Genomic DNA, 21,316 nt, shown 5'->3' on the forward strand with positions numbered 1-21,316 from the left:
AGCTAATATGATACTCAATGGTGAAAAAGTGAAAGCTTGTCCTGTAAGAGCTGGAACAAGGCAAGGATGCCCACTCCTGCCACTTCTATCCACCATACTACTGGAAGTCCTAGCCAGAGCAATAGAGTAAGAAAGAGAAATAAAAGGCATCCAAATTGGAAAGGAAGAAGTAAACTTATCTCTGTTCACAGATGACCTTATTTCATTTGCAGAAAGCACTAAAGATTCCATAAAACACTGTTAGAACTAATAAACTCAGCAAAGTTATAGGATCCAAAATCAACATACAAAAATCAGTTGTGTTTCTATACACTAACAATGAAATATCCAAAAAGAAAATTAAGAAAATAATCCTAGAGTTCTCATTGTGGCTCAGCGGTTAACGAACCCAACTAGTATCCATGAGGACATGGGTTCGATCCCTGGCCTTGCTCAGGATCTGGAGTTGATGAGAGCTGTGGTAGGTTGTAGATGTGGCTCGGATCTGGTATTGGTATGGCTGTGGTGCAGGCCAGCTGCCACAGCTCCGATTTGACCCCTAGCCTGGGAACCTCTATATGCCACCGGTGTAGTCCTAAAAAGACAAAAAAAGAAAAAGAGAAAGAAAGAAAGAAAGAAAGGAAACAATCCCAAAACAATAGCCAAAAAAAATAATAAAATAATTAGGAATAAATTTAACCAAAGAGGTGAAAGATTTGTACCCCCAAAACAAAAAGCACTAATGAAAGAAACTAAAGTGGAGTTCTCATTGTGTCTCATGGGGTTAAGAATCCAGCATAGTGTCCATGAGGATGTGGGTTCGATCCCTGGCCTTGCTCAGTGGGTTAAGAATCGAGCATTGCTGCAAGCTACAGTGTAGGTCACAGATGTGGCTCAGAACCAGTGCCTGTGGCACAGGCCGGCAGCTGCAGCTCCAATTCAACCTCTAGCTGAACCTCCATATGCTGTAGATGCAGCAGTAAAAAGAAGAAAAAAAAAAAAAAGAAACTAAAGCAGACACAAGCAAATGGAAAGACATCCAATCTTAATATTATTAAAAGGTCCACACTACCCAAAGCAACTCATAGAGATTCAAAACAATCCCTATCCAAATTCCAATTGCTTTTTTAAAAGAAAAAAAAAAAATCCTAAAATTAACATGGAACCACAACAGACTCCAAATAGCCAAAGCAATTTTGATCAAGAAGAACAAAGCTGGAGAAATCATACTTCCTAATTCAAAATATAATAGCAAGCTAAGTTAATCAAAATAGTATGGTACTGGCATAAAAGCTGAAATTAGGCCCATAATGGGCCTAATGATTGCCCCATTAGGCCAATGGGACAGAACAGAGAGCCCTGAAATAAACATATATATATATATATATATATATAGTCATCTGATTTTTGACAAGACTGCCAAGAATGCAGTGGGCAAAGTATAATGTCTTCAATTAATGGTGTTTGGAAAGCTGGATACCCACATGTTTTTTAGTGAAACTGGACACTGATTTCACACCATACATAGAATCCATTCAAAATGGAATAAAGACTTAAACATCAGACCTGAAACCATAAAACTAGAAGAAAACATTGAGGAAAAAAGCTTTTGGAGATTAGCCTTGGCAATGATTTCTTAGGTATGACACCAAAAACAGGCAACAAAAGTAAAAATAGAAAAATAGATAAGTGGAATTACATGAAATGAAAAGCTTCTGCACAGCAAAGAAAACAATCAGCAAAATGAAAAGGCAACATACTTAATGGGAGAAAATATTTGTAATCATATTTCTGACAAGGGGTTAATATCTAAAATATATTTAAAAACTCACAGGAGTTCCCTGTGGGACAGTAGAGTTAAGGATCCAGTGTTGTTACTGTAGCAGTTCTGGTCTCTGCTGTGGCACAGTTTCAGTCCCTGGCCTGGGAACTTTTCATATGCTGTGGATACAGCCAAAACAAACAAAAAACAACAAAAACTCATACAATTCAACAGCAAAAAGAAAAACAATCCTATTTAAAAATGGGATCTGAAAACCATTTTTCCAAAGATATTGAGATAGTCAGCAGGTACAGGAAAAGGAGCTCAACATCACTAATCATCAGGGAAATGCAACTGAAAACCACAATGAAAACCTCATGCCTGTTTGAATTGTTACTCTCAAAAACAAACAAACGAAAAGAAATAACAAGTGTTGCTGAGGATGTGGGGAAAGGGAGTCCTGTACACTTCGGGAAGGAATGTAAATTGGTTCAGTCACTATGGAAAACAGCACAGGGATTCCTCAAAAAACTAAAAATAGAACTACCATATGATCCAGCAATTCTAGTTCTGAGTAGTTATATGAAGGAAGCATTATCATAAATTTATATAAAACAGTAACTCGAAAACATACATGCACCCCCATGTCCATCATAGCATTATTTACAATAGCCAAGACACGGAAGCAACCTAAGTGTCCATCAATGCATGAATGAGTAAAGAAAACATGGGGAGTTCCCGCTGTGGTGCAATGGGATTGGCAGCATGTTTGCAGTGCCAGGACACAGGTTGGATCCCTGGCCCAGCACAGTGGGTTAAAGATCTGGCATTACCACAGCTAGGTTGCACCTGTGGCTCGGATCTGATCCCTGGCTCAGGAACTCCAATGCCATGGGGTGGGGGGGCAAAAAAAGAAAGAAAAAAAAAAAGGAAAAGTATAGCTTAATGTCACACAATTATTAAAATCTATTAAACAATATGTATCAGTCAATTCAAAACATAAATTAAAAAAAGAATATATGGTATGTACGTATAATGGAATATTATTCAGCCTTAAAAAGGAGGAAATCCTGCCATTTGTGACAACATGGATGAAGAACATTAAGCTAAGCGAAAAAAGCTAGACACAAAAAAATGAATACCATATAATACTACTTATGTGATGGATGTAAAACAGGCAAACTCATAGAAGCAGAGAGTGGAATGGTGGTTGCCAGGGGCTGGGTGTGGGGCAGAAACAGGGTGGTAGTAGTCCAAGGGTACAAAGTTGTGGTTATACAAGATGAGAAAGTCCTAGAGGGTTATTGTACAGCATAGTTCCTATAGTGAGCAATACTGTATTACATACTTAACATTTTACTCAGAGGCTAGATCTAATGTTAAGTAATTCTTATCACACACACACACAAATAATAACTTAAAAAGAGGTGTACAGGAACATTCTGGAAGTGATAGTTAGGTTTATAGCATAGATTGTGGTGATGATTTCATGAGTACATGATTATTTCCAAACCATCAAGCTGTATACATTAATTATGAAGTTCCCTCGAGGCTCAGTGGGTTAAGGACCTGGTATTGTCACTGCTGTGCCTCTGGTTACTGCTGTGGCACAGGTTTGATCCCTGGCCAGGCAACTTCTGCATGCCACAGGTGCAGCCAAAAGAGAAAAAAGAAATGAAAGAACCCATGTTTCTGTTCTACTGGCCTTTTTTCCTCTATTAAAATATGTATGTACATTATATTTTCACATAGCTACGATTATATTAAGGAAAGACTTTTACTATATTAGTAAAATTCAGAAATTATAATTATATGTTTTTTACAGAAAAAGATAATGTCTTCAAAATATTTTTTCATATGGACATATATATATTTAATCAATTTCCTATTGTTGAACATTTAGATGGCTACTAATTTCACACTGATTAAAAAAACATGAAATCTAATATCTATTAAGTAGAAAAGGGTGTCTGTCATATCTTGTGTTTGAAATATATCAGAAATAAAATCATTTTTAAAAGAATACTATGTCCAAGTTTATATGTAAATCTTTGCTTGTATTTATGATCATTTGAACATTATTACCAACATGTAACGACAATAGTCAAAATCATTCTAAATCAACCAATTAGTCCTTACATACCTTTTCGTGTTTGGATCCAATGAGGAGGTAAGTTGGACCTTGGTCTTTGGGGTGGATCACAATAGTGTAATGTGTGGATAACAGACTTCGTCCACTGGCTTCATAATCTTCATCTGAATCACAGGATCTGTCAACCTCCTCAACTTTAGCCTCCCAGAGTTTGATCTGACCTAAAGGAAACTAAAGTAAATATTCGTAATTGTAAGGAAGGCACTTTCTAAATCTTCTCCTACCAAAATTTTTCATAGTCCTCTCCACTCTTACCTTTATAAAGCATATCTTTTTTAAATGATTTTTATTTTTTCCATTATGGCTGGTTTACAGTGTTCTGCCAAATTTTCTACAGTGCAGCAAGGAGACTCAGTCGCAAATATATGCATACATTCTTTTTCTCACATTATCCTCCACCATGCTCCATCATAAGTGACTAGATACAGTTCCCAGTGCTGAACAGCAGCATCTCATTGCTTATCCATTCCAAAAGCAATAGTTCGCATCTATCAACCCTAGATTCCCAGTCTATCCCACTCCCTCCCCCTCCTCCTTGGCAACCACAAGTCTGTCTGTTCTCCAAGTCCAAGCATACCTTTTTTTAAAATGAGTGCTTAAAGGTAATTGGATGACCTGCATTGTTACAAAAGCAGAAGCCACAACCAACGTGCCTGGTGTAACATAAAAGAAGAATTCAAATACTAGACATTTGACTTTGGTGGAGAAAGCAGTAAGATACTTCTGTACTGTGGCTCAGATTATTCATTTGGACCAAAATGACCCATTACCTCGTCAAGAAATTAGGTTATTCAGTCAAAATATTCCTTTGCCATTTGACCCCCCCCCCTCAAATTGATTTGATTAAGCCATCAGATCAAAAGGACAAGTGTATACATAGTCTCAATACTATTCATAGAAAAAGTAGCAAAGGTAGACAGCTGGTGTGAAGAAGTGTGATTAACCACCATCCTAAACTTCAACAAATGAGAAGGGTTTTGAGGCCACTTACATATGTAAGGTACCACCCAAAAAATGTCATGATTTCTTCCATCTTAATTTAAGGGGAAGAAAAACATCCTAAAAATGATTTACATTAAATTTTACCTAGTCTTTTACTGACAGAAACAATTATCTGCTGTGTTGAATCTTTAGCCTGTTTGTTTTAAAACCTTTCTTGAATTAAGTACTTTTATTTCATGAACATACACAGTCTGCTTCAGACATGTACAGCTTCTAAAGTATTCGGTCAGGTTTGCAACTGCAGCCTGAAAAAGTTCATTCTCACCCATTTACCATCTTACATTTCCATGCTCAGGCCCAGCGCTCAGTTAACGGACTCTTTTCCCATCTACACTCACTTCCCCCCGGGGTGACCTCATTCAAGCTCATGGCTTTAGTACCAGCAAGTATTAGCTACACCCACACTGATAACTCCCGACTCACATAAATTCTACTTAGATGTCTAACAGCATCTCAAACATCACTCGTTAAGTCCTCCCCTGGCCCCCGACCTATTCTCCTGAGTCTGCCCATCTCTGTTGTTGGCAACTTGATCTTTCCAGCTGCTCAGGCCAAAAACCTTGGCATCATCACTGATCCTTTTCTTGCTCTCATCTCCCACACTCTTTCAGTTAACAAATCTCGTGAGCAAACCTTTCAAAATATACCCTGAATCTGGTCTCTTCGCACCCCCCCACCGCCACATCACACCATGATCATCTCTTGCCTCCTAGCCAGTCTCCTCCTAATTCCCTTCAGACAGCAGCTGGAGGGTCGTGTTAGAGGTTAGATCATGTCACTGGTCTGCTCAAAAAACCTCAATGGCTTCTCGTCTTACTTGGAGTAAAAGCCAAAGTCCTTGCTCTGAAAGGCCCTATGCGATTTGGTCCCCGTTGCTTCTCTGATCTCATCTCCTGTTACTCTCTTCCTAACGGACTCCAGTCCAGTCACGATGACCCTCTCACTATTCCCCAAACATACCACACTATTCCCCAAACATGCTCCTGTCAGGGCCTCTGCACGTGCTGTTCCTTCAGCCTGGGATGCTCTCAGTTCTTTTACTTCCTTCAGAGTCTAATTAAAACATCAGCTTCTCAGCGAGGTCCTCCCTGGACATCTAACCTAAAAGGCAGTATTATCTGCCGGGTGGCTGAATAAGAGTAAAAAATTAATTCACTTAATTAAATGTGTTGTCTTTTATGAGGAACACTGCCTTTCCCCGTTAAATTAATAACAATTATTTCCTGAGTAGTTACTATGTACAGAGCACTATTCTGAGCACTGAATAAAGAAGATTTATTTCTGAAGGCAAAATGCGAAATGAACGTATTTATACTTTCAGAAAAAGGCAGTAGAACAAAGCAAAATGTAGGGCAGAAAAGTCGCATGAATAAATACAAAGCGAGCTTTAAAAAAATGGGATAAAGAAAACGAATTCTACTTTGACAATGCATGGCAATACCATCCTGAGTGTGTGCTTCAGGCGTATTCAATCACGTGACAATCAAGGCTCCATCCACCGCAGTATTTAAAGATGATCCTTTTACCAAAGGATTCACCACTGCTCCATAAACAGTGACTAGACCTGGTGCTTTAAAATATCTTGACTGACTTTTTAAAAAGACACTCATTGGGATAAGGACGAACTGTTTCTGATACATCGATAGCACAAAACGAAGTAGGCCTAAACTGAGTCACAAGCATTCTCAATACTTTTCCAGTCACTCCAGTGGAGTTCTGTTCATCCATCTACATTCGTCTGACTTTTTCCTTCTGTGATCAATGTTATCTATTTCATTAAATAATAAAATTGTTAGTAGGAGTAGTAGTAGTAAGAACATTTAAATTCTACTCTCTTAGCAAATTTTAAATTATTGTTCTACTTATAAAACACATGCTTATTATAGAAACTTGGTAAAAATAGGTATAAAAAAGGGAAGAAAAGAAATCATCCATAATTCTACCACTACTCAACATTTTGGTGTAGTTCTCTCTGATCCTTCTGCTACGTGTATTTTAAAAATGTTTTTTTATTACAGTTGATTTACAATGTTGTCAATTTCTGCTGTACTGCAAAGTGACCCAGATACATATATATATTTTCATGTTATCCTCCATCATGGTCCATCACAAGTGATTAGATACAGTTCCCTGTGCTGTACAGCAGGATCTGACTGCTTATCTGTTCCAAATGCAATAGTTTGCATCTACCACCCCCAAACTCCCAGTCCATTCCACTTGCTATGTGTATATTCATGTAGATGCGCTGGACTGAGAATTATAAACTCAGCCCCAACCTCCCTGTTCTGAAGTCTCCCTGTAACTGCAGAAAAAAAGGTGGGAACTGTTTGTCAGAATGCCCTCTGCTGTGTGGTTCCCAGTTAGAGCTCGCCTGTGAAAGAACTGGCCTGTGATGTGGAAGAGAAGGGTGACAGAGGAGTCACTGTTCTCCTGAGACAGCTGCCGTCAGTTGCCTAGGCTGATGTGAACGTCAAAGGGGCTCCCCAGTAAACTGCCGAAGACCAGCTGCCTCCGTGCATCGTGCTCACACAGCCAGTGCTAACTTCTTGGACCTTTGGCGGTGGCTTCTTCTCTGACCTCTATTCCCCCAACTTTTCTAAAAGTTATATATGTCCCTAACTCTCTAGTAAAACCATTATACCTGGAATACGCAGAATGGCTTCTCTTTTCCTGACTGATAATTAGTTAGGGTCATACTGAATAGACCGTTTTCTATTGTGTTTATCCTTGTGTTATTTTTATGAGTGTATTCCCACATGATTTCAGAAATGGCTCACTGGCTGCACTGTGCTAATTCCCATCCCATGAACGGTACTGAGAATAATGGCTTGCATCTTAAATATGGCTAGTCAGAAAGGAGGGTGCAGGTTGCAGAAACAGAACAGAGAAATAATAATTGACCCACATGGTCAGTGGACCAAGTTTAGTCTCATTAGCATGGTAATCAGTCACAGGCTGCTATTCTGTGGAGCTGGCATTATTTTATGCAAGTACTCTTGGTCCACGTTGGTTCAATTGTTATAGTTTCAGTAATCTGAAGGTGACATGGAGTGTCCGTAATGACAATTAGGCATACATCTCACCTTTGGAAGATATCCATCTCTGGACTCTAAAAATGAGGATAATGAGTTTTTTGGGTGAGAGGTTAGTGTAAAATGAATAAATGGGATAGAAGTAGGTAGACGGATGGATAGGTAAGTGGTGTCTTGGGATTCAGGGGCCTAGGACAGGACTGGATTCAGTCCCCCCATTCTACCCCAGCTCTTCTTTCCTGGCTTGCTATTCTCCTCATTCGACCTTACCTAGCCTGTCAGATCTGAAAAATATGAGAAATTGATGGTTAAGGGTGGGGTAGAGGAAGACTTTTCTAGGTCTTAGGAGAAGCATTAATTAAAAGTTGCTAAGGCTTATATTTATAATTAAGATCCTTGTAGGTCTATGATTACCTGAGTAGTAAATGTTATATAAAATTGCAACCTTATCAAACATTCTAAAATTTGAGCTGGCAACAGTGAAATGAAAAACTTGAAGCTATAACAAACCAACAAAAAAAATCCCTCTAATTAACATATTACATACACATACATACCTTATCTTCTTGACTACGAAAATAATATAATGTTTTTCCTATAAGTGTACACCAGACTCTTTTGGAGTAGCCATGTTTCACCTGAAATCATATTTCAAAGAATTACAAAGTAGCTCAGGACTCTTGACACTTTAGGCACAGTTTATACACTCTATTTGAAGTTGTTCAGCTCTCTGGTTTGCTCAAGGAATAGGTGATATTCCATCTAGGCTGTCCAAATGCTATTATTTATTTATTTATTGCTTTTTAGGGCCGCACTTGCGGCATATGGAGGTTCCCAGGCTAGAGGTCGAATCAGAGCTATATCTGCCAGCCTACATCACAGCCACAGCAGCACAGGATCCAAGCCACGTCTGTGACCTACACCGCAGCTCACGGCAATGCTGGATCCTTAACCCACTGAGCAAGGCCAGAGATTGAACCTGCGTCCTCAGGGATGCTAATCATATTCATTAACCACTGAGCCATGATGGGAACTCCTGTCCAAATGCTATTTAAAATGTAATAGCTACCTGTTAGAGTAGTAGCATGGTATGTTTCACTTTGGTGTTCACTATTCAGCATTTAACAAACGTTTATTATATGTCAAGCACTATGCCTAGGACCGAGGGTTCAAAGATGCCAATTTCACATTGTAAGTATTTTTCACAGTTTGCATATTACATAGATTTCCAATATCCAACACCCTAATGTTAGAAATCAGAAGATTGAAACTTAAGAATTCTAGTGGTTTCCAAAATGTAAAACATTGATTCATTCAAAACATGTGATACCTGCTCCAGGATACACACAAAATAATAAAATAATATTCAAAACCATTATTCTATACTGAGTACTTCCTATATGTCAGGAACTATGTTAAGTGACTGGGATTGACTCTGAATCTAGATCTTGACTATGTTTCTGCTTTCGGCCGCACCTCCACAGCATGCAGGTGTTCCCGAGCCAGGGATCGTACTTGCTCTGCAGTTGCAACCTGTGCCATAACTGCAGCAATGCCAGATTCTTAACTCACTGTGCCACACAGGAGTTTCCTAGTTCTTGACTAAATTGTCAGAACTGGGCTTTGCACCGGGGATACAGATATGAATGAGACACAGTCCCCTTCCTCAAGAAGCTCACAGTGTACATATTTTCATCAAGAACACAAAGAGTTTATGCACTTATATGTATTCGTGTGTGTGTGTGTGTGTAAAACATTTTGCCTAAATTTGTACTGAATACTGTAGGTTTTTCACCATTTGGTGGCTTTATGAAGACCCTCACTCTGAGTTCCTCCCTGCCCCCCCACCTGCCCCGTACAGGCTTTTGAAGATCTTTGCCCCACAGTCTCAGCTTCACCCTAAAGCCTAGAAAAACACCAAGAACTCCATTCCTACCAGTGGTTAAGATTTATAATAAGCTCTGTCATCCCAGACCTAGAATGTGGTGTGCCTGGTTGAGTTTGCATAAAATTCCATTATCCAGGCAGCCCTGACAACTTTTACCTTAAGGCTTGACCCTCTCCTGCAGTGCTTAGAGTGGACTTAAATCTGGAGAAGCCCACCATCTGGAAAGCAAGACACTGGCCAGCAAAATTAAAGCCCAACACTGTTGTCACACTTATCCCTGGTGAGAAAAATGAAGGAGAAAAAGCAGGAAAGGAGAAAGAAGCACTTGGAGAAAGGATGATGTGTTTTTATGTATGTATGTATGTATTTATTTATGTCTTTTTAGGGCTGCACCCGCGGCATATGGAGGTTCCCGGGTTAGGGGTCGAATAGGAGCTGTAGCCTCTGGCCCATACCATAACCACAGCAACGTCAGATCTGCAGCCTGCACCACAGGTCATGGCATTGACGGATCCTTAATCCATTGAGCAAGGCCAGGGAGCAAACCTGCATCCTCACAGATGCTAGTCAGATTCGTTTCCACTGAGACATGATGGGAACTCCAGATGATGTGTTTTAAAATAAGGTGGTCAGGAAGGCGTCACCCACACTGAGTCAAGCCCTGGAGGAAGTAGGGGAGCTCAGCAGTCACCTGAGAGAAGAGTACTCTGGGCAAGAGCAGCAGCAAGGGGCAAGGCCCTGAGATGGGATGTGCCCATGTATCTGAGACTGAACCAGTAAGAAGTGAGGTCACTGGGGAAGGGGCAGCACAGGGGAGTAGGGAGCACACATATTTTATGTAATGACTTAACATTCAAATGGACTGCTCTTGGGGAGTTCCTGTTGTGGCTCTCTGGGTTATGAACCCGACTAGTGTCTAGGAGGACATGGGTTCGATCCCTGGCCTCACTCAGTGGGTTAAGGATCCGGCGTTGCTGTGAGCTGTGGTGTAGGTCCACATGTGGCCTTGGATCCCTCGTTGCGGTGGCTGTGACATAGGCTGGAGGCTGTAGCTTGGATTTAATGCCTAGTCTGGGGAACTTCCATATGCCACAAGTGTGGACCTAAAAAGCAGAAAAATAAAAAAAAATTTAAAAATTAAAAAAATAAAAAATAAATAAATGACAGTAGTACACTGAGAAGAACATAAACTATTGCCACAATGGAGTTTACAGTCTGCAGGTCACAACATTGGAAAAGGCCTGGATTCTGAGGTCAAACAGACCAAGGCTTAAATTCCAGTTGTGTATTGGACAGATGATGTCCTCAGGCAACTGACTTGACCTCTCAACTTCTGCCATTAACATGAGATTACTGTACAGCTCATTGGGCTATTGTGATGCCCAAAGGGGAAAATGTAAATTAAACAATAATAGCAGTTACTCAATAAATGCTTCCTTCCTCACCATGCATAAGAAGAAGGAAAACACATGTTTCATTTAAACCCACAAACAGCAGCCAGCCTTTGGGCTTTCAAAGCTATGGTTTAAGCAAACAAATAACTCTACCATCTAACAGTTTGATGGATTTAGAATGTTGCTTGAGAAAAAAAAAATATTTCATCTGGCAAGACATGTTTCAGTTTAATTAAATTTAGAAACATATATTTATAGAAAAATATCCCGCAAGTTTTAAATAGTTTGTGTCCTGCAGCTTTTTTTTTTTTTCTTACTCTTTTAAACAAACTCCAGAAAGCAGTCTCACCAAAACTGAAGCCTAATGCACCTGGCTATAGAGAGCATACTTTTGAAATGATTTATCTTTAAATAGAACGACTGTCTTTGAGGAATGACAAAGTAATGAAGACCTTTGCCAATTTGCCATAAAGACTATGTTTCCAAAACACACTCTACCTTTTTATGCAAATCTGATTATTTACTATCTCTTCCAACTCTGACTTATTCTGAAAAAAAAAATCCCAATAAAACAAATTACACTAAAGGAATCTTCTTGAAGATTTAAAGACAATATCAAATCTCAAGGCTTTGGTGAATGAAATAGTTGAAAGAATAATTTTTTTAATTATTAACACCCATACGAAGGTACTTATATCAGTTCTCTCTGAAACTTGGAAGACCAACAGTGTATTATATCCTGACTGGCCTTTTTCATCACAGAAAACATAAGCTCCCACAGTCGGCTCCCCCCACCCCATATTTTCATGCTTCTATCCTTTTCCACCACAAATCTTGCCACCTGCCTTGCTGAGTTCAGCATCTAGGTGAAACTCTTGTAATAATAATGGTGAGCCCTTTTGGAGCGTTTGTGATGTGCGCTCCAATGAGTGTTTATGATGTTCTAAAGCATTTTACAGGCTTAAATAGTTTACTCAATCTTCCCAACACCCCGTGAGGTCGGCACTATTATTCTCACTTTACAGAGAAGGAGGCTGAAGCACAGAGCCTGTCAGTAACCTATTCAGGTCACACAAGTGGCAACAGTCAGAGCCAGGACACGTGCCCATGCACTCTGCCTCCTGAACCCTTGCTCTAGCCTCTTTGCTATCTGCCCTCTGTACAACTTTAACTCACAGTTCCTCGTTCTCTTCATTTCCAGAAACCTTTGCATTTCTCCATTTTTGCCATTCATGCCCTTGGCTACACCCTGCTCCTTTTTTCCTCATTGGGAACTACTCCACTTCTGAAATTTTCATTCTATTTTCTGTTTCCACTCTCCTCCTAGCTCCCTCTCTCCTTACTCACACCACTCCTACTCTTTGACCTCACTGTAAACTTTTAAGTTCTCTGATCCTTCCATTTGATTCCAATTTATCAGTTCCCTCCTGGCCTCTCTTCTTTCTCCACTAAACTTGGATCTGATGTTTGATCACAAAATAACTTTTGCTCTAAGACCTGTGATTATGTTGCATTCCTATGCTTCCCACAAATCCACTCAATAAAATATCACCTCCATTTGCTTTGAAGTGATCCAGTGGAGGCGTAGGAAGAAAAAGGAGGTTATGAGAGCTTTTATAAGAAATAACACTAGCCATAGTTAATAATCATTGAAACTAGGTGATGAACATACAAAAGTTTTTTCTATTATTCCTTCCACTTCCATGTGGGTTTGAAAATGCTCCCAATAAGTATGGATTTAAAATCATAATCTCGATATGCATAAAGCAAGTAAAATGTTAATTGTGGAGTTTAAGTGGTGGGAATATGGGTGTTTGCTGTTAACCATTCTTCTGACTTTTCTGCAAATTTGAAAATTCACATACTACAATGTAAAGTCTCTGTTCTTATTTCTGGGCACCTTAGAGAACAATAAACCAATATGAACTCAAATCACAGAAGTCAGGTGGGCCCTTAGTAAACAATGATCAACCCAGCCTTCCAAGCATGCCTGCCTGCCCGCTTCTGGACTTTTTCTTAATCTCTCATTTCTCTCTCCTGGCTTCTTCCCCTCAATCTGTAAATGCAAGGCATGCCTTTCCCATCCAAAAATGCCTCTCCTGACACCACAATCCCTCCCAGCTTCATTCTTCTCATGTGCGGGAAAGTGTGGACAGTCCCGCAAACCCAGTACTGCCCTTAACTCATCTCCCCATTACCCTTCAACACACCACACGCACGCTGCCGCATCTGACACCGAGGATCACTCCCTCCCGGTCACAGTCCTCCTCCTGGCCTCCAGGACCAACTCTCCAGAGTCTCTTCACGCATCTCTTTTACGTGCCCTGAAATGTTGGAAACCAGAGTGTCCCATAAACAACCACCTGCTCTTCCCACCCTGCACATTTTCCTGGGTGATTTCTCACTGTCATGGACTCAACTATCACATCCATGCTGATGATTCTCCAGACCCTTCTCTCCAATCTAGCCCTCTCCTTTCTCCTCTGATGGAGACTGGCGTTGCTGCTGCCTGCTGGAGTCAGGTCCCTAGAAGCTCTAGACACTGACAAGTACCCAAATAACTTTGTAATCATCCTGAAACTGCTCCTCTTTTCTTTCTTTCTTTCTGCCGGCCTACACCACAGCCACAGCAACTCCAGATCCGAGCCGCATCTGCGACCTACACCACAGCTCATGGCAACACTGGATCCTTAACCCACTGAGCAAGGCCAGGGATTGAACCTGCGTCCTTATGGATGCTAGTCAGATTCATTTCCGCTGAGCCATGAAGGGAACTCCCTTTCTTCCTTCCTTCCTCTCTCTTTTATTTTTATTACTCAATTGAATTTGTCACATCTGTAGTTGTATAATGATCATAACAATCCAATTTCAAAGGATTTCCATCCCACAGCCCAAGCACATCCCCCCACTCCCCAAACTGTCTCCTCTGGAGACCGTAAGTTTTTCAATGTCTGTGAGTCAGCATCTGTTCTGCAAAGAAGTTCAGTCTGTCCTTTTTTCAGATTCCACATGTCATTGAAAGCATTTGATGTTGGTGTCTCATTGTATGGCTGATTTCACTTAGCATGATAATTTCTAGGTCCATCCATGTTGCTAAAAATGCTGGTATTTCATTCCTTTTAATACAGATGGCCAAAAACACATGAAAAGATGTTCAACATCACTCGTTATTAGAGAAATGCAAATCAAAACCACTATGAGGTACCACCGTACACCAGCCAGAATGGCCATCATCAAAAAGATTTTTTTTTTTTTAATAGGCACACCTGCAGCATATGGAGGCTCCCAGGCTAGGGGTCAAATCAGAGTTACAGCTGCCAGCCTATGCCACAGCCATAACAACAGTAGATCCAAGCCATGTCTTTGACCTATGCTGCAGCCTGTAGCAACACCTGATCCTTAACCTACTTAGCAAGGCCAGGGATTGAACCAGCATCCTCACAGAGCCAGCACCAGGTCCTTAACTCCAGGCTCCTCTGTTCAGAGCTCACTATTATCTGGAACTATCTTTCACCCAGCTATCCCTATCTCCCCACTTCCTAGTTGCTGAATTCAGTCTAACTGAAGATTTTACCTCCTAACATTATTTAAATTCACTCTCTGGTCTCTTCCCTCTGATCAGCTCAGAGTTCATCCTCTTCAGGAAAACCACTTCCACTTTCTGTTCTTAGAACCTCCTGCTTACTTCCCACACATTCATCTTCCTCTCGGCAGAGCCATCTGTTAACAATATGAACACACCCCTGCCCCTGCTACAAACCCCTCAGGATGAAAAACAAAGTCCATGACAAGACAAATTAGCTTTTTCTGAGAACTTACAATGGATATCAATAATGGTACTTTACATATATCATTATAAATATGCTTATATCCTTTTCTTTCCCAATAGATATGAGGCTCTCTGAGGGATGGGCAGTGGCCTATTCCTCTTAATACTCTCCAGGGCATTGCCTTACATGGGCTAACTGCTCAAAATGTTCTTATTTTGGTCTTTTTTTTTTTAAATAAATGATTTTTTACATAGGAAATGTTCTTCCAAAGCACTGAAATAAATGTTGCAAGAGTGAGTATCCGGAATCAAATTAGTCAAGTTCTTAATATCTACCTACATCTTTCTGTACTTAATAATGACAGTGTGACAACGTGAAAGCACCTCCTCCTCTCCAAAGTATTCACATGCTGCTCTGCAGTATCTCGGATTGTAGCCTGAATCTCAGCTCAGAACAAGTCACTCAAAACGAGTTTTTCTCTTATAAGGCTGTGTGGGTGAAAATATGGGGGTGGACAAGCCTTTACGAATGGTAGGAAAGAAACCTAATAGCATCCTGTCTATAAACTCCAATGTTTTAAAATGCAATTGTGAAATGAGAAGTGGAAGAGCAGAAATGTAATACGATCGATCGGAAACTGACAAGCCCTTTGATAAATTAAAAACAAGCAAACAAACGAAAAAGATGAATTGCAAAAGAATTAGCCATGAGATCATATTAAAGTCTAAGGGTTTGATGAGGACAACTAGTTATTATGAATTGGAATAGAAATGTGGTTTGAAGTGGCACTGTGTTCGTTGAAAAGAATATATTAGCACAATACTAGGGAGTTCACAAACCCATCATTTTCATGAAAAAACATTTTCATGGTAACATAATATTTTGGTTAAAAAAAAAGTGCATCTCTTTGTTGAATGTATTGGTAAATTTTTTCATCTTTTAGAATAGCTGGTCAGTCCTTGTAAATACTACTTAAGAGTACTTGGATTCCCACATTAATATTAAGTATAAAGTTACACTGCAGCATAGCTCATTTACAGATAAATTTTTCACTTCTTTTTTTTTTAAGGATTTATTAATTTATTTTATTATTTCATTTTCTTTTTGCCATTTCTTGGGCCGCTCCCTCGGCATATGGAGGTTCCCAGGCTAGGGGTTGAATCGGAGATGTAGCTGCCAGCCTATGCCAGAGCCACAGCAACTCGGGATCCGAGCAGCATCTGCAACCTACACCACAGCTCACAGCAACGCCGGATCGTTAACCCACTGAGCAAGGGCAGGGATCGAACCCACAACCTCATGGTTCCTAGTCGGATTCGTTAACCACTGCGCCACGACGGGAACTCCTTCACTTCTTACATAAACAAAGTACATGAGTGATGACTGGTGATGTGGAGGTTATTTTTGTGGGTAATATTCTGTGTGACCAATTGGACTTTTTAAATTTTTAAAAGAATATTTATCTTAGCATAAATTAATACTTACTCTTTCTAAAAAAGTTAGAAAACAGAACCAAGCAAAAATGAAGTAAAACCACATGGAGATGTCCATTACACCATAGTATATTTCCTAATCAGACCTTTTTCTACAAATAGGTTTACCAAAACTGGGATAACAATGTAATACGCTACTTATTTTATCATCTAATAATAAATACATCATATATATTTCTATAACATTAAATATTCTTTCACAACATTTAAGAACATTGCATAGTAAAGCATTATCTGATTACATAAATATTTATTTAAACTAGCCTCTATATCTAAATTGATCCCAATTTCTCTTTATTATAAATCATACCACACAAGTTCTCTTTTTAGGGTAATGGAAATGTTCCACATCCCGACAGAATGACAGTAAATATCTGTCAAAATTGACCAAACTCTACACTCAAGATCTGCATTGCAAGGTATGTTAAAATCATTTTTTTTTTTGAGTAGGAAAAAAAATAAACCATGCTGTGATGGACATCCTTATAATTAAAACTTCTGCAAATTAAGAACATTTCCTAAGCATAAAATTTTTGGACTGAGATTGCTGGATGAAAGGGAATGGATATAGGGGTTTTTTATTTGTTTGTGTGTTTTTTTGTCTTTTTAGGGCCACACCCATGGCATATGGAAGTTCCCAGGCTAAGGGTCAGTTCCGAGCTAGAGCTGCCAACCTATGCCACAGCCACAGCAGGGTGGTGTCTGAGCAACCTACACCACAGCTCACGGCAATGCCAGACCCTTAATCCACTGAGCGAGGCCAGGGATCGAACCCACATCCTCATGGATACTAGTCAGGTTCGTTACTGGTGAACCACAACAGGAATACCCTATATGGGTTTTTAAAACATTTAATATTTGTTCATTTATTTGTTCACTCAAAAATATTTGCGAAGTAAACACTTTGGCCAAGAGACATTACCAAAATGCCTTTTAGCAAAATTCTTAGTTTGTGTCAATACTGCATTTCATACTTTTTATTTATTTTATTTGCTTTTTAGGGCACCACCCACGGCATATGGAGGTTCCCAGAGTAGGGGTCAAATCAGAGCTGCTGGCCTACACCAGAGTCACAGCAACACAGGATCCGAGCCACATCTGAGACCTACACCACAGCTCACGGCAATGCCAGATCCTTAACCCACTGAGAAAGGCCAGGGATCAAACCCCCAACCTCATGGTTCCTAGTTGGATTCGTTTCTGCTGCACCACAACAGGAACTCTGCATTTCATACTTTTAAAAGTATAGTTGAGGAGTTCCCATCGTGGCGCAGTGGTTAACGAATCCGATTAGGAACCATGAGGTTGCGGGTTTGGTCCCTGCCCTTGCTCAGTGGGTTAACGATCCGGCGTTGCCGTGAGCTGTGGTGTTGGTCGCAGATGCGGCTTGGATTCTGAGTTGCTGTGGCTCTGGCGTAGGCTGGAGGCTACAGCTCCGATTCGACCCCTAGCCTGGGACCCTCCATATGCCGCAGGGAGTGGCCCAAGAAATAGCTAATAAGACAAAAAAAAAAGTATAGTTGATTTACAATGTTGTATTCATTTCTGCTGTACAGCAAAGTGATTCAGATACACACACACACATTCTTTTCATATTCTTTTCTATCATGGTTTATCTCAGGATGCTGTTCTGCCTTTCATAGTTTTAAAAGAGGTCCTCCTCTGATCAGATTTTTAAAATATCCATTATTTCAAGTTTCACTTTTTAGGGAAATTATTAATGATAGCAAAACATTTTTCCATCTGCTTCTTGATCGTGTGTATTCCTTATCTCTACCACCTCTACTTCTCTCTGTGTCCTTTGTTCCTGTCCCCCCACAGGTATTTAGCCTCTACTTACAGATTTGAAAAGCTTGTTTTTCATATATTTCAAATACCTTTTCAAAGCTTCTCCTCTGTCTTTTAAAAATTCTGCTTAGAGAATTTATGATTGTAAGACTATTTACATTTTCATGTAGTCAGATTTGTCAACTTTCATCTTTATGGTTTTTGCCTTTGGTATCACACACTCTTCTCTACCCCAAGATAAGAGAAATACGCAATATATATATTCTCTGATGCCTACTTTTCATGATCAGTGGGGCTAATTCGTCCTTGCCTGGGACACCGCTATGCACAAAAATTTCCCACCTTGGTGAGCAATCCCTTCACAGTTGGCTTGCCCTCAGGCTGCAGGAAAAGTGGGTTGGAAGCTTGTACTCGAAGAACATTCTGTAACACTTTAATCCATTCCTCCAATATATTGGGAGAATCTGCAGTCAGATAGTATGTGTGTTTTTCAGTGGTCAACTGGAATGGGGTGAGAAAGAGAGAGGAAAGGGGACTCTGAAGATTTTAGGATTATTAGCATTTCCCTGGCCATTCTTCAAACATCATTACCTAATATGGAAACAAACATGCTAGACTTAGAATCCCTAGCTTCTAAATAAATGATTCCATAAATTATTTAGCATATGCTAACCACTCTGTGAGAATGACAATTAACTTCTTGCTGAAAATAGCTTTTTTCACTTCTGTTTACTTTCAAAGTTTTCATAATATTAAGTTTTGGGGTCATGATTTTTTATCTTGTTTATTCATTACATTTTCCTTTTCTCCCTTAAATGTGCTACAGGCTCCCGGTTGTTGAAATGAGGAGCAGAATGACTGTTAGACTGTAATTAAATAACACATTTCAAGCAAATAAAGAGTAGTTATTTTTTATGGAAATGAAGAAATCAATTATAAATAAAATAAGGTCTGTATAGAAGAGGAATTCTTGAACTAACATGTGATCAGATATTAGGAATTCACAATTTCTTAGGCTCAAATTTGCCACATAAAATTCCAAATATTGGAGTTCCCATCGTGGCGCAGTGGTTAACGAATCCGACTAGGAACCATGAGGTTTTGGGTTCGGTCCCCGCCCTTGCTCAGTGGGTTAACGATCCGGCGTTGCCGTGAGCTGTGGTGTAGGTTGCAGACGCGGCTCGGATCCTGCGTTGCTGTGGCTCTGGCATAGGCCAGTGGCTACAGCTCCGATTGGACCCCTAGCCTGGGAACCTCCATATGCCGCGAGAGCGACCCAAAGAAATAGCAAAAAGACAAAAAAAAAAAAATTTTCAAATATTTTAGAAGCCTACAAATGATACCTATCTGCCATGCTCCAAAATAAAGGTTTCCCCGATTCTTCTTTCTACATTTTTGGGGCAGTCCTCAAGTATTGGAAACACTGATAAGGTAACTTCCTAATAAAATGCTGAATATTTTGTAAATAATTATAAATGTCAATAAATATATTATTAATATATATTTATTATTTTATAATATAAATATATATTCTATTTATATTAAATATAATTTATATTGTTATTTATATTTAAATATAATACATTTAAATAAAATATCCCACCCTCCAAAGGAACAAGATAAGAAAATAATGATAATTGAAGGCATTTCAGAAATAAGTGCCCGAATTTTATTTATTTATTTATTTTTTGTCTTTTTTAGGGCCACACCTGGAGGTTCTCAGGCTAGGGGTCTAATTGGAGCTGTTATTGCCGGCCTACACCAGAGGCACAGCAATGCCAGATCCAAGCCGCATCTGTGACCTACACCACAGCTCCTGGCAATGCTGGATCCTTAATCCACTGAGCGATGCCAGGGATTGAACCCGCAACCTCATGGTTCCTAGCCGGATTCATTTCCACTGCGCCAGAACGGGAACTCCGTGTCTGAATTTTAAATCATATACACCAAACTATCTCAACAGCCTGTTTGTTTGTTTGTTTGTTTGTCTTTTTGTCTTTTTTTGTTGTTGTTGTTGTTGTTGTTCCTATTTCTTGGGCCGCTCCCGCGGCATATGGAGGTTCCCAGGCTAGGGGTTGAATCGGAGCTGTAGCCACCGGCCTACGCCAGAGCCACAGCAACGCGGGATCTGAGCCGCGTCTGCAACCTACACCACAGCTCACAGCAACGCCGGATCGTTAACCCACTGAGCAAGGGCAGGGACCGAACCCGCAACCTCATGGTTCCTAGTCGGATTCGTTAACCACTGCGCCACGACGGGAACTCCTGCTTCTGATTTTTATAGTATATCCAATTACAAATATCTTTTTGGGAATTCATTTAGTAAATAACCCTCCCCTAAAAGAGCTTGACAGCTCAAGAACGGAGAATGACAGAGGATGGGGAAAGAAGAGTGTTAGGGATAAAGGGCAAAGAAAGTGCAGTGGGGAGTGAACATCAACTTAGCCGGTCTTATAGTTTTAACTAAGAAGTCCTGGGGTATCACACATTTTTTGAGGCATCAAACTGAGCCTAAAATGGAGTTTTCAAAACACTGAATCACCCTATCTCCACACTACTTAAGCTTGCATAACTGAGAATTGAGTTTTCCGGTGACACACACACACACACACACACACACACACACACACAAAAAAGGTACCTGAACTGTTTGTTTGTTATCTCCTCTTAAAATACTGCAGGACGCACTAAGTTCAATATGACCCTGGGGTTTTCTAATTACATCACTCTGTAAAAAGAAAACCAAATGCAAAGTGATTACCAATAATAGTCATAATAAGAAAGGTTTTGTCTAATTGTACTACATGGAAGAAAATCAATCAGCAGTTTGATTTACTAGGTTGAAGAGTTCAGTTCTAAATAACAAATACTTTCCACTCACTGGAGATTTGTAGTAAAGTAATTCACCACCTTTAAGAACAAACCATCTCCGCTTCCAAGTCTTGACTTTACCACTCATTTTTAATAAGTAGCCAGATTTTTCCAGTGGTTCCTAATGAAAAAGAAATTAAAAACAATAAGTTTCCCTTGGGATGCTCAAGCCAACAGATTCATTA

General features: G+C 39.8%; 1 protein-coding gene across 5 annotated transcripts in view; it reads right to left on the reverse strand.

Moving 5' to 3' along the window:
* The window catches only part of PLEKHH2 (pleckstrin homology, MyTH4 and FERM domain containing H2), a 124,142-nt gene that overhangs the window by 37,705 nt on the left and 65,121 nt on the right, over nucleotides 1–21,316 (reverse strand). For all 5 annotated transcript variants that reach the window (XR_007135137.1, XR_007135136.1, XM_047782175.1 and 2 more), the window contains 5 exons: nucleotides 21,142–21,252; nucleotides 20,902–20,988; nucleotides 18,603–18,761; nucleotides 8,485–8,565; nucleotides 3,885–4,064 (listed from right to left, as the gene is read on the reverse strand). Coding sequence is in view for 3 of the 5 variants with exons in the window: in XM_047782175.1 (XP_047638131.1) it covers nucleotides 3,885–4,064; nucleotides 8,485–8,565; nucleotides 18,603–18,761; nucleotides 20,902–20,988; nucleotides 21,142–21,252 (618 nt within the window). In the remaining 2 variants the exon portion in view is untranslated. The remainder of the gene's footprint in view (nucleotides 1–3,884; nucleotides 4,065–8,484; nucleotides 8,566–18,602; nucleotides 18,762–20,901; nucleotides 20,989–21,141; nucleotides 21,253–21,316) is intronic.

This window comes from Phacochoerus africanus, chromosome 5 (genome assembly GCF_016906955.1).
Source record: "Phacochoerus africanus isolate WHEZ1 chromosome 5, ROS_Pafr_v1, whole genome shotgun sequence".
Lineage (NCBI taxonomy): Eukaryota > Metazoa > Chordata > Mammalia > Artiodactyla > Suidae > Phacochoerus > Phacochoerus africanus.